At 51.5% G+C, this 11,446-nt stretch overlaps 5 protein-coding genes across 5 annotated transcripts; 2 read left to right on the forward strand and 3 right to left on the reverse strand.

Moving 5' to 3' along the window:
- Positions 1 to 406: 406 nt before the first annotated feature.
- Positions 407 to 1,007, reverse strand: N7498_006028 (hemerythrin domain-containing protein; the record flags this gene model as incomplete). The annotated part of the gene is made up of 2 exons (XM_058453090.1): positions 407 to 838; positions 897 to 1,007. 2 exons carry the CDS (start codon positions 1,005 to 1,007, stop codon positions 407 to 409), a joined length of 543 nt encoding a protein of 180 aa, XP_058307281.1.
- A 960-nt stretch (positions 1,008 to 1,967) lies between these two features.
- erg9 (bifunctional farnesyl-diphosphate farnesyltransferase/squalene synthase) lies at positions 1,968 to 3,580 on the reverse strand (the record flags this gene model as incomplete). The annotated part of the gene is made up of 4 exons (XM_058453091.1): positions 1,968 to 2,087; positions 2,136 to 2,318; positions 2,370 to 3,429; positions 3,513 to 3,580. The coding sequence occupies 4 exons, from the start codon at positions 3,578 to 3,580 to the stop codon at positions 1,968 to 1,970; spliced, it is 1,431 nt and encodes a 476-aa protein (XP_058307282.1).
- A 200-nt stretch (positions 3,581 to 3,780) lies between these two features.
- N7498_006030 (DnaJ domain protein) lies at positions 3,781 to 5,647 on the forward strand. The gene is made up of 5 exons (XM_058453092.1): positions 3,781 to 3,966; positions 4,017 to 4,060; positions 4,115 to 4,208; positions 4,265 to 5,310; positions 5,377 to 5,647. The coding sequence occupies exons 1-5, from the start codon at positions 3,861 to 3,863 to the stop codon at positions 5,542 to 5,544; spliced, it is 1,458 nt and encodes a 485-aa protein (XP_058307283.1). The 5' UTR covers positions 3,781 to 3,860; the 3' UTR covers positions 5,545 to 5,647.
- A 304-nt stretch (positions 5,648 to 5,951) lies between these two features.
- On the reverse strand, positions 5,952 to 6,770 carry N7498_006031 (uncharacterized protein; the record flags this gene model as incomplete). The annotated part of the gene is made up of 2 exons (XM_058453093.1): positions 5,952 to 6,273; positions 6,334 to 6,770. 2 exons carry the CDS (start codon positions 6,768 to 6,770, stop codon positions 5,952 to 5,954), a joined length of 759 nt encoding a protein of 252 aa, XP_058307284.1.
- Positions 6,771 to 8,044: 1,274 nt separating this feature from the next.
- N7498_006032 (histidine phosphatase family protein) lies at positions 8,045 to 9,779 on the forward strand (the record flags this gene model as incomplete). Its single annotated transcript, XM_058453094.1, has 3 exons — positions 8,045 to 8,693; positions 8,743 to 8,872; positions 8,930 to 9,779. 3 exons carry the CDS (start codon positions 8,045 to 8,047, stop codon positions 9,777 to 9,779), a joined length of 1,629 nt encoding a protein of 542 aa, XP_058307285.1.
- Positions 9,780 to 11,446: the final 1,667 nt, after the last annotated feature.

Below are 11,446 nucleotides of genomic sequence, written 5' to 3' on the forward strand. Positions count from 1 at the left end.
TGAGACGTAACCCGCGGTTGTAAGACTATTATCTACCATTACAACCTGAGTTGGAAACAATCGCCTTGATTTGAGGATGGCATGAGGCAATGTTTCGTCCAAAAACCGGACCGATCGTCGTGAACAGTGTCTCAGTCGTTAAATAATTTTTTTTAGCTCGGGGTTTGGCGAGACCCTAGAGCACTAAGAACCGGTGAACTACGACGTCCCGGATCATCGCAAAATGCCACGTCAAATGAGCTCGCCCGGATACAGTCCGGAATTCTTCGGAGCTGTGAAAAAGTCACAGATACGTACAGATTGTAACCAAAGGAGTTTTTGACGAGAAATGGTAGTTGGACTGCGTCGCAAGATGTGGTGTAACATGCTTCCGGGTATAGAATTTGCAATGGAAAAATAAAAAATATCACATGGGAAGGCGGCGCATCTCCTCCACGGACCAGTATTGGCGCATGTTATCCGCACGGAGAGTCTGGACCTCCTGGTCCAAATGCTGCCAGAGCACTTTTCCAAATTTGTCCATCAGCCGCGTGATCTCTTCACGGCGCATATCTTCCTCGCCGGATCGACACTTTTCGAGATAGGCCTCGAGTTTTTCCAAACCAGCATGAATCTGCTTGTGCTGCGTCAGGAGCTCAAGTTCTTTCCGGAACTCGGGCATCTTTTTGGCCAGCACGGGAAAGATGTGCTGTTCCTCAATAGAGTGGTGGAAGTCAAGCTGGGAGCAGAACTGGAGACCCATCATGATCATTTGACGGGCCGAAAGACCACCGGGCCGTTTTCCAGTACTCGTGCAGGCATCATATAGCTGGTTCCATGTCATACGGAAGTGATTATGCTGGGAGGGAGTGAGTAACCAGTCACCGGCGGGGCTAATACATATTTCAAGGGCTTACAAAAGCATCCATTTGCTCTGACAGGCGATTGTAGGCTCGGAAGTCAGTGGCAGACAGAGCGGGCAAAGTCTCGCCAGAGCCCTCACATGGGGCCTTTTTCTTGTTGCCCATCGCGACGAAAGATGTTGAAGATGCAGAGTACAGACGAGCAGAGATAGGAGCCCGAAAGAGTGGCGACCTAATCGGTCGCAGGTACATGGGACGGCAGTTGAACGAGAGTCACTGCCGAGTCAGGATAGGAACACTTTAGGATCAAATCAAGGCTAGAAAGTGCCCTTAAAAAGAGATCCCGGGATGATGAGAAAGCAGAGATTTCTGATTCGGCGGATCGCCTTCGCGGCAACTGCATCTCCCGCTTGTAACCAACGCAATGATCTCAACCTCAAATGGTTTGTCAGCGTGGAAGGACATCACCCTCCGAGGTTGAGGCAAAGTGAATAATGCCTGGCAAAGACAAAAGGATTTTATCAAATTTTGAAAAATACAACCCTTGGAAATGAATGTCCACGGGAGGTAAGATGTATATCGTGCAGCATTGTTCTTTACGTTATTGAAAGACGGGTTGCGGGAGCGCGCGATGTGCTCCTCGCGACAAGCTTGAGAAACAACCACTGAAGACTCAGAACAGTCGGGCTGGAAATGCCTGTAGATTCAAGTATTTGCAATATCGTAAGGCTACATAGTTTTTACGAATATCCCAGATCTTCAATGGATGTGTGCCACCTCGACCGAAGTCGTAGGACACAAATCTAGTACTCACTGGACAAAGAGAATCAACTCCGTCGATATCAGCACTTCTTCGGCACAACCACAGCCATTAAAGGGCCGGATCGCAATTTGACATCCGTGCTTGCCGAACTGGACTTGCTAAATGGACCCTAACGCGTCAGTACCGTTGGAGGGTCAGTATGTGTCAAGTGTTGGAAAGAATGGTATATTATTATCAATACACATCGGGCGCACCGGTGGCGCAGATGGAATGGGGAAATAATAAAACAGGAGCCACCGGACGGGGGAATCGAAGATTAGGCAATAAAAGTCGTAACGCCGTGGATGAAAGGAAAAAATGAATTAGAGCTCTCCGTGGATCTGGCCCTGTTCCTTGTAGTAGCTGGGAGGCCTCAAATTACCGGATGTGATCTCTTTCCAGGCCAGGTCGAATCGAGCACCCAGCATCCAGGCCGCGAACATCTATGAGAGTCAGTTGAAATCATGTGCAAAGGACCGAGGCGGACATACCATGGTACCGGCAACGAAGAGGATGATGATGCCCATGAGACCCATCAAGAAGTAGACGTCGGACTTGTTTTCGGCGTCTTCTTCGCGCTTCTTGGCCTGCTCTGCGGTAATTTCACCGGTAACTCGGCGCTGAGCATCTTCGGCCTTCTGGGTTGGGAAGATGGTCTCGATGAATTTCTCAATCTGGATTACCAGGTTAGTATCTTATCACAAATTGGAAGCCATGCATCTTACCTTGCCGCAAACAATGCTGATCTTCAGGAAGTTGGGGTCCTTAGGAGTGTTCTTCTTGTGAATTGCGCGGGTCAATCTCCGGAACGTCTGGCACAGAACGTGAAGGTTTTGGGTGGACTCCGTCATGAGTTCGCATGCTTGACCCTTGGTGATCTTAATGTTGCGCTCGAAGATGTCGTAGTTGCGGAAGCACAGTTCCATGGTGGCAATGGCCATCGACTGGGGGATGGCGCAAAAGTTGAACACACTCTGCTCGCGCAGACCAGCCAGGTAGAAGAGACACTCCTCGGCATGCTCCAAAGCATTGAGGACCATCTCTGAGTTGCAGTTAAGTGCCGCCTCCTTGTACTCAGGCTTGAAGAGATCCTCAAAGTTGTCAACGTGCTTCGACCAGATCTCCTGGGGCCAGAACCGCCGGTTGTCATCGAAATCCTCCCGGATATCACGGATGATGTTGGTCTTCTGCAGGAAGAGACCCATCGACTTGTGGAGTTTGGGGCGCTTGAGAAGAGCGGGGTTGCCGAACTCAGCCTCGACGAACAGACGGGTAAGACCCTCACCGACTAGACCGGCGACGTAGTAGCAATACAGATCGTACTCCTCAATGGTCTTCACGCTCGCGTCGTCCTTCTCCGCCTTAGCGCAGTAGTCCGCCATGCCATTACCCATCTTGTCCGTAATGTCCTTGATGATTGCCTGGTAGGCGGGCTTCATGTTCTTGAACTCAGCGACAACGTTCTGGAACTGAACCAGCAGTTCCCGATCCTTCTCCTCCGGGCGATTGCCGGTAAAGTTCCAACCATCTTGCGTCAAGACGTCCTTAAAATTCCGAAGGAGCGGCTCCTTGGTCGCGAAGGGAATAGAGGTGTCATCCTCGATGGTGTCCAGACCGCGGAGGACGAGATAGAAGACACAGATGGGCAGCAGCAGCTCCGGGTGAAGCTCCTTGATCACGGCGCTGAAGCTGCGGCTGGTCAAGTCCAGGAACTTGAAGCACTGCTTCTGGGTCTCGGTGTCGTTCTTCGCATCGCGCTCATGAGGAGGGTTGTGCCAAACCTTCCTATGCGACCGAAAAGGTTAGTTCGGACCGTGACAGAGCTCGAAAGACAAGCAAGGATAGCTCCAAGTTGTGGGGACACGTACCACTGAATGATAGATCTCAATTGCAGCGGGTGGAAGACGAGGTAAGCGGCATTTCCAATGAAACCCATCTTGTTCAAAGTCGGACACTCAAAGGTCCGGGGAAAGAAGGGAAAGAGAAGAACAGGCCTGAAATGAAGTTAGAGACTCGACGGAGAAGAGGGAAAAGGGGGCGAACTCGAGGAAATTAAGAGACTTCGCCACGTGACCCGACCATTCCCTACACGGCGTCATATGGCGGGGATCAAAAAAGTGCTTTCTCTTCTGTCACCCCATCTTTCTCTATTCAACGCCGCTCATCCGGGTTTCCTTGATTGCCCCGGAGCATCCAAAGCTCTGTTGCATCGCACCATGGTTGCCGATACCAGTTATTACGACGCTTTGGGCGTCGCGCCTACTGCCACCGAGCTCGAAATCAAGAAGGCTTACCGCAAGCTCGCCATCACCACTCACCCAGGTACGACACACTGCGTCTCATAGCATTATATAACTGACGGTCTCCGATAGACAAGAACCCCGGCGATGAAACCGCGCACGCACGGTTCCAGGCGGTATGCGCGCCGTCCGCCGTAAACATCGCTGCCTTGGACTAATCTCTTATCTAGATCGGCGAAGCCTACCAAGTTCTCAGCAACGAAGATCTACGAAAACGATATGATAAGTTCGGCAAGGAGGATGCCGTTCCGGGCGGTGGTTTCGGTTAGTCGACTTGTGGATTGTTCTGGTTGAGAAAGATGGCTGACAGGCACCCACAGAGGATCCGTCCGAGTTCTTCAGCATGATATTCGGTGGCGAGGCATTCGTCGACCTTATCGGCGAGATCTCTCTCATGAAAGATTTGACCGCGACGATGGATATCACGATGGAGCAGATGGAGGAGGAGGAGCTTGCCGCGTCGGCCGAAGAGAAGCTCAACATCCACGACGAAGAGGTAAAAGCCGCCAGCGCCGAACGTGCTTCCACCGAAGGAGCTACCGCCGAGAGCTCTTTTGCAGCTGATGCGGAGAAGGCCCAAGCTCAACCTGCCGCGACAGCCTCCGGTCAGAGTTCGGGCACCAGTACACCCCGACGATACATGGGCCAGCAGGCTCTCATGGATAAGTCCGAGGAGGAGGCGCGTATGGAGGCAGCTGGTCTGTCGCAGGAGGAGAAGGAGCTGCGTAAGAAGGAGAAGAAGAAGGGTCTGTCCAAGGAACAGCAAGAGCGCCTTGCCGCATTTGAGGAGGAGCGGAGAAAGGCCCGCGAGGAGCGTGTCAACACTCTGGCCAACAAGCTGGTCGACCGCCTCAGTGTCTGGACCGAGACCGACAAGGGCAAAGATGTGACGCATGCGTTCGAGGAGAAGATTCGATTGGAGGTCGAGAACCTCAAGATGGAGTCCTTCGGTTTGGAGATCCTGCACGCGGTCGGTGCCACCTACACTCAGAAGGGTACTTCGTTCCTCAAGTCACAGAAGTTCCTCGGTATCTCCGGATTCTTCTCGCGTCTCAAGGACAAAGGAACTCTGGCCAAGGAGACATGGACGACCATCTCCACTGCCATCGATGCCCAAATGACTATGGAGGAGATGGCCAAGCTGGAAGAACGCGGCGGCGAGGACTGGACCGATGAGAAGAAGGCCGAGTACGAGAAGAAGGTGACTGGCAAGATTCTCGCGGCGGCATGGCGCGGCAGCAAGTTCGAGATTCAGAGTGTTCTCCGGGAGGTCTGTGACCAGGTTCTGGGCGACAAGCGAATTCGTCTGGAGAAGCGCGTCGAACGCGCGCATGCACTGGTTCTTGCAGGTAACATCTACGCCAAGGTACGATTACGCAAAGACCAACACCCCCACCCCCTTGTTTCGCATATGTTAACTCTTCGATTGCAGGCCGAGCGTGACCCCGAGGAGGAGGGTGATTACATGGCATTCGAGCAGTTGATGGCCGAGGCTATGACTAAGAAGGGCAAGGACGAGAAGAAGAAGGAGAAGAAGTCCAAGCATGGCCACCACGATTCTAAGCAATATGAGAATGTGGAGGAGCACCTCGCTGCTTGAGCGCTTTCTAGATCCATGTCTTGATCCTTTTCCTTCGTCGCCGCCTGGACATATATATTTGCTTTCCCTTGCGTTACGGGGCTAGTAGATCCCCTCTCCGTTTCAAAGCGACCAGACCATGTTGCGTGGACACTGCGCATAATTCAAACCATAGATTGCCCTATATACCTGGGTCTCCCCCCATGACTCGCGAGAAGTTCTTCCTTCCCCGCTCATACCATAGATTCCATTGACATACGTTCATATTATAAGACAGAAACTATAGAGACATGTCAACACGCATTATTGGAGAGGCATTTTCGCGGGGTATCCGTTCCGGGCTCGATGCATCTCAACCATTAAACCATTACCGTTCCATGCACATTTTAACGGGACAGTCGGCCGCCCCATGCCTATTTGGAAATCATTTAAGCGTGGCTCGCATGGTGCGAGTGGATGGCGCTATCGCCGCTAAGCTCGACGCTAGCAATGGCAGACGGCGACGAGGTACTATGGGCACGACTAACGGGCTGGTTATGCATAGCCTCAACTTCACGAGTCGACAACTCTGACGGGGCAGGAGCAGGGACCGTACTGGCAGGCATATCTTGAGCAGCAGGACCGGCTTCTCGAGTCTCCGGCGCGTCGACTACCTGAGTCTTACGCATCGACTGATAGCCCGCCCGGTCGGAGACGAGCACCCCACAGAGGGCCAGGATGGACAGGATGAAGAGATCGAGGAAGAGGAACCTATGAGAGAATACAAAGATTAGACTTTATCTTTTTCTTTTCCAGAAGTGAAATCCATACCAAAGCAGAACGGCCAAGGCAATCACGGCATTCAAGAAGTTGTTATAGCTGGTAAAGCCCCCAAGCATAGACGCAATATCGGCAAAGCAGGCCAACCAGAACACCCAGGTGACAAAGTAAACAACCGCAAAGACAATGCCGAGAATGGCATTCAACTTGGCCGTGACGAAGCCCTTGCTAGTGTAGAACCAGGGCAGCACCAAGGCCGCGACCGCGACCAAAATGGACCAACAAGCCGAAAAGATCAGGAACGTCAGGATGCCCGGGGTACTGACGTCCACATTCTTGGGGACATAGCCCGCAAAGAGATCGTCGTACCCTACACTGCGAGTGCCGCTCCAGACAGAAGCGATGTAGGCACACAAGCCCAGCTCGACAACGGAGAAGAGGAAGCAGGTGCCGACGAGGGCATAAAGGGCAGTATGGAGTGCTAACATGGTTGCGGACGTGACTTCAGAGCTGGGGAAACGCAAAGGAGATATAAACAACCATGGAAAACGGCACCCATGTCGAAGGGGCGCCCTTGCAGCTCTTTATTGTATTGTCATTTCCCACGTGCGGCTCATCTGCATAGATCGATGACCTGAATTTCGGAAAGACGTCAGGCATCAGCCTGGCTGCGAGTGTCGGATAGCTGTACGGCTCCACCGAAAAGTTTGCTCTCCAATCGATCGTGTTGGATACGAGGATCCACGTCGAGATGGCGGTAGTCCTGATCGAAATCGGTGCAAGGTAAGCAAGTCGTGTTTCGGGCCGGCACGGTTGCGGAGCTGTAGCTGAAGAAACGAACCCAGGGCGTTTGAGGAGTTTAGAGGTGGAAGTTGGAAGCTTGTGGAGGGCATCAGCAAGGTCGTCGGTCTATTTTCCGAACTATTTCATAACCCGCGTAGTGATGCTGCAGTGTGTGCCCGGATGTGATCGATCAAGCTCTACGGAGTATAGCTCGGCCAAACAAAGCTGGGCTGACCTCCGCCCCTCGCATTCACGACCGCGCTATCGTATCGACGACTACTTATACCTTCGCTTTCAATACGGGGGCCCAGAGGCCTTCATGAAGGCTTCCCTCAGGGCGTCCGGATCGGCGTGTTCCATTCTGCTCCGGTTCATTTGATTTGGTTTGCGCCTTTTGCAGCTTTACAGATCAAGTTCAAGTGGATCTCACGTTTCGCCGAAGGATCAGCAATCAATCATTCTGCTTTGGGCATCGCCAGCCTGTATTATCCCGATCGAGCGTCGCCCACACCTGTGCAGCCTTCAATACGCTCTTCCGATGATCTGAATGCTTTTAGTCTCGGCGTGGCCCAACTTCCGACGTGTAGCCTCAAACCTCAAAACCTCGGAATTAATTCGACTTCCGATAGTGCTACTTCTCTTGTTTTTCACTACTCCCTACGGAGTACGTCGCCTTTCCCATGGGCCAAGCACTTCCAGCCTTCCTGGTCTCACTCCACACTCCGCAGGCCCGATCGCAATGTTTCGTCGCAAGCAAATACCATGATTCCCGGATTCCGGTGGGTCGATCGTATCCCAAACCGCGGGTCCACTTACAATGGTCAGAGTCCGACTTGATAACAAAAATTGCGGAGAAAAGCAAGCAGAGGCTACAATGCTCCCTACAAGGAACAATCCTCGCTGATCCATGCGAACAAAATGAACAACAGAACCAGCTATATAATGATCCGGTCCGTCCAATGCAGAGTTTCTTTGCATAATGCCAACGAGTCGCAACCTTATGGCGATCCAGAAACCGGCTATGTATTCTCTCGCAATCACTCTTTTTGCTCTTGGTGACGGGATCGCTGCCATGACGGTGCCGAACAGTAGCCCGAGTTCGAGCTCGGCTGCAGCACCGACCGGTACCTCCTTTCCGTCTGGATTTGACATAAAGACCAGCTGGGGCAACCTGAGCCCCTATTCAGACTCGGCCGGCTTTGGTATCGACAAGGGATTCCCCGCCCAGTGCGAGCTGTCCCAAGTGCATGTTCTGCACCGTCACGCACAGCGATATCCCTCTTCGTGGCCCACCGACGGTGGTGGCATGGATAACTTTGCGGCCAAGGTCGCCAACTTTACCAAGCAGAACCCCGACAAAAAGGTCGGCTCGGGGCCGCTGTCCTTCTTGAATGATTGGGAGTATATGCTCGGGGAAAACCTGCTACTACCATCTGGTGCAGCCACCGAGGCAACCGCTGGTGCTTTGTTCTGGAGCCAATACGGCCGACTGTTGTATCATGCAGGCCGAGGCGACGCCATCTACGATCCCTTGATGAACTCGTTTCCGAATGGCACAGCGCGTCCCAAGCCCACGTTCCGCACAACCGATTATCCTCGTATCCTTGAGAGCGCCCGCTGGTGGCTGAGTAAGTATTGCTGCTTATTTATACAAAGTTAAACTGACCCTCGATCCAGGTGGCTTCTTCAATAACATCGGAGCCAACAGCTCCTACTCGTTGTACGATCTCACCATCATGCCCGAGGATGATGGCTTTAACACGACGCTGTCTCCAACCTCTACTTGTACGAATGGTAGCAGCAACGGGTACGATTAACAATCAGCCCTGCACACATGTCAGTATTGACGAACTTGAAAAAATAGAGACCACAATGTCGCCAAATTCTACCCCACATTGACAAAGGATGCCCTAAGGCGCTTATCTGCCTATTTGCCGCAAGAACTTAACCTCACCACCATGGATGTCTACGCCATGTTCAGCATGTGCCCTTACGAGTACGCAACTTTGGGTCAATCCTCGTTCTGCTCGCTGTTCACAGAGCAGGAATGGAAGGATTTCGAGTACGCCATCGATATCATGTTCTATGGCAACAACTTTTTTGGTTCCCCCAGCGGCCGAGCACAAGGGATCGGTTATGTGGAAGAGATAGCCGCGCGTCTGCAGTCACGTCTGATCATGAAGAGCGACAGCAGCATCAACTATACCTACGATGACAACACCAAAGATTTCCCGCTTCATCAGCCCATGTACATGGACATGTCCCACGATACCGTGATCGTAGCGGTGTTGGCTGCTCTGGGCCTGGACTATTTCAAGTACGGTCCACATGGCTTGCCTAGCGACGTCCCGCACGCCGTTCCTCGAAACTTCGTAATGGACAAAGTTGCCCCATTCGGTGCGCGTCTTTTCACCGAGGTCTGGACCTGTCCTAGCGATGTGCGGCTCGATAACCTTGAGGATCAGATGTATAAGAACCCGGATCTGTCTTCCAATTCGGATACAACGGACTACATCCGCTTTGTGTTGAACAATGCCCCCGTGCCGGTAGAAGGATTGGCACCTTGCAAGGGCTCAGTCAACGGATTCTGTGATATGATGAAGTTTTTGAATTACGTTCCTGAACTGACCCAGCGGGCCATGTATCAGGAAGCTTGCTTTGGCGACTACAACACCACCACCATGGTTCCAAATGGCCAACCTGTTCAGTCCTAAGGGTCGTTGAATATGCTGTACCATCGCTCCTTGGGATGTATGTATATCATCTACTGATGGAATCTTTCTACAACTACTCCATCCGTATTTGTTTTCGTCGAAATCCCTAGAGAAGATTTAGCTGTGTTGATCGTGGTCACCTACTAGGATTAGACTTTGCAGGATGTCTCATTATTGCAGCTCAATCTTGTTAGAAAAGTAACTTACATGTCCGGTTCCAGACACCTCTATGGCTCTTCAATCCTCCGACTATCTTCTAACCCTCTGCTTCCCTTCGTCTGATTCCCTAGCAAACGTCCAGTTCGACAGATTTTACAGTCGCACAGGCCTCACATGCCTCGGCAACACGCTCTTTTGCCCCAGATCTGAAGTTTTTCCATCAGCAACCTCTCTCTCATGAACTGCTTGATGTCTCTGCAGCACATCTATAATCATCATCGGAGAAATGAAGACAGATTGAGGTCTGCTCGGATGTCGCGACCTTGAAGTCCGTGGGTATAGAGCCCCGATTTATGTGCAGAGAGCCGAGACGATGGGTTTATGTTGGTTTCGAGAGCCAAATTGCGGCTCCCGACCTGGGCTCGATACATGTTGACCGTTTGGAGATTCATATTGGATTATTTTTATTGTTTTTAATTTAGTAGGGTATCCCGCTCCGGGGCTTTTCATTTCTAGATTAATTCTAGGGTCAATTGGTCTTGTACCCAAATGTTTCTCCCATTTGTGTTGCTGAATGTCTTTCCTTTGCTTACCAAGGCATCACAGGCGGCTGCTTTTTGATAGGCCAACCGAAGCTATGCATACAGATAACTTAGACCCTTACCGCAAAATAAATATGGATAGTTCTCACCAAAGCTGTGCATATTTTCTCCACCACAGTGCCATTTACGTAATCACATTTCACCCCTCGCAGGGGCTGGATATCTTTGGCGAACGCGTCCCAAATCGACCAGTTACCAACCACACAACCGGGACAATATGAAGTTTCTCACTTTAGTCGCGTTTGTAGCTGTGACAAGTAGCGAATTCACCTGCATCAGGCCGATCAATCCAATTCCCGCCGGCCTCCCCGGCGTATGCTGCACGGACTTGATCCAAGGAAGCTTACTAACATTCGTATATACTGGCAAGAACTGTACGTTATTCTAAGGGTAACTTTAACTTTTCCAATCGAGCTAACACGTCACTCAAGGCACACACGCAATCAAGTTGTCCGAAGCCGCGGATGGAAGCCAGACCTACGGTCCGTGTGGTGCTGATCAGCACGCGGCGTGCTGCGACCCTGTAAGTTGTGAAATTGAAATCGAAAAAAAGGTTTCCACTGAGGATTACAAAGCTTGTGACAAAACTGAGCCCAACGAGTAATCCTGCTTGTGTGTTGCCGGAATAAGGACGATTCGACTTTGTTCTTGAAGGCAGGTGTGACTCAAGCAGACCACGATGAGGGCACGATGAGGGTGGGTCATGAAGTGTATACACTCACATCAAAGTAATGTTCTTTGAGACTGCCATCCTAAATCCATATACTGCATGAATAAATATCGTAGTTAGTTGGCAGCTACCAGTCAACAAGGTAGATGGGCTTGCAAGCAATCAAAGCGCGAGCAAATGCATCATCCCCCAACAGATGGTCGTCTTCATGTGAAGCGGGACTCGCCCATCGACCA

This window comes from Penicillium cinerascens (assembly GCF_028974065.1).
Source record: "Penicillium cinerascens strain IBT 15544 chromosome Unknown contig_6_segment0_segment0, whole genome shotgun sequence".
Taxonomy (NCBI): Eukaryota; Fungi; Ascomycota; class Eurotiomycetes; order Eurotiales; family Aspergillaceae; genus Penicillium; species Penicillium cinerascens.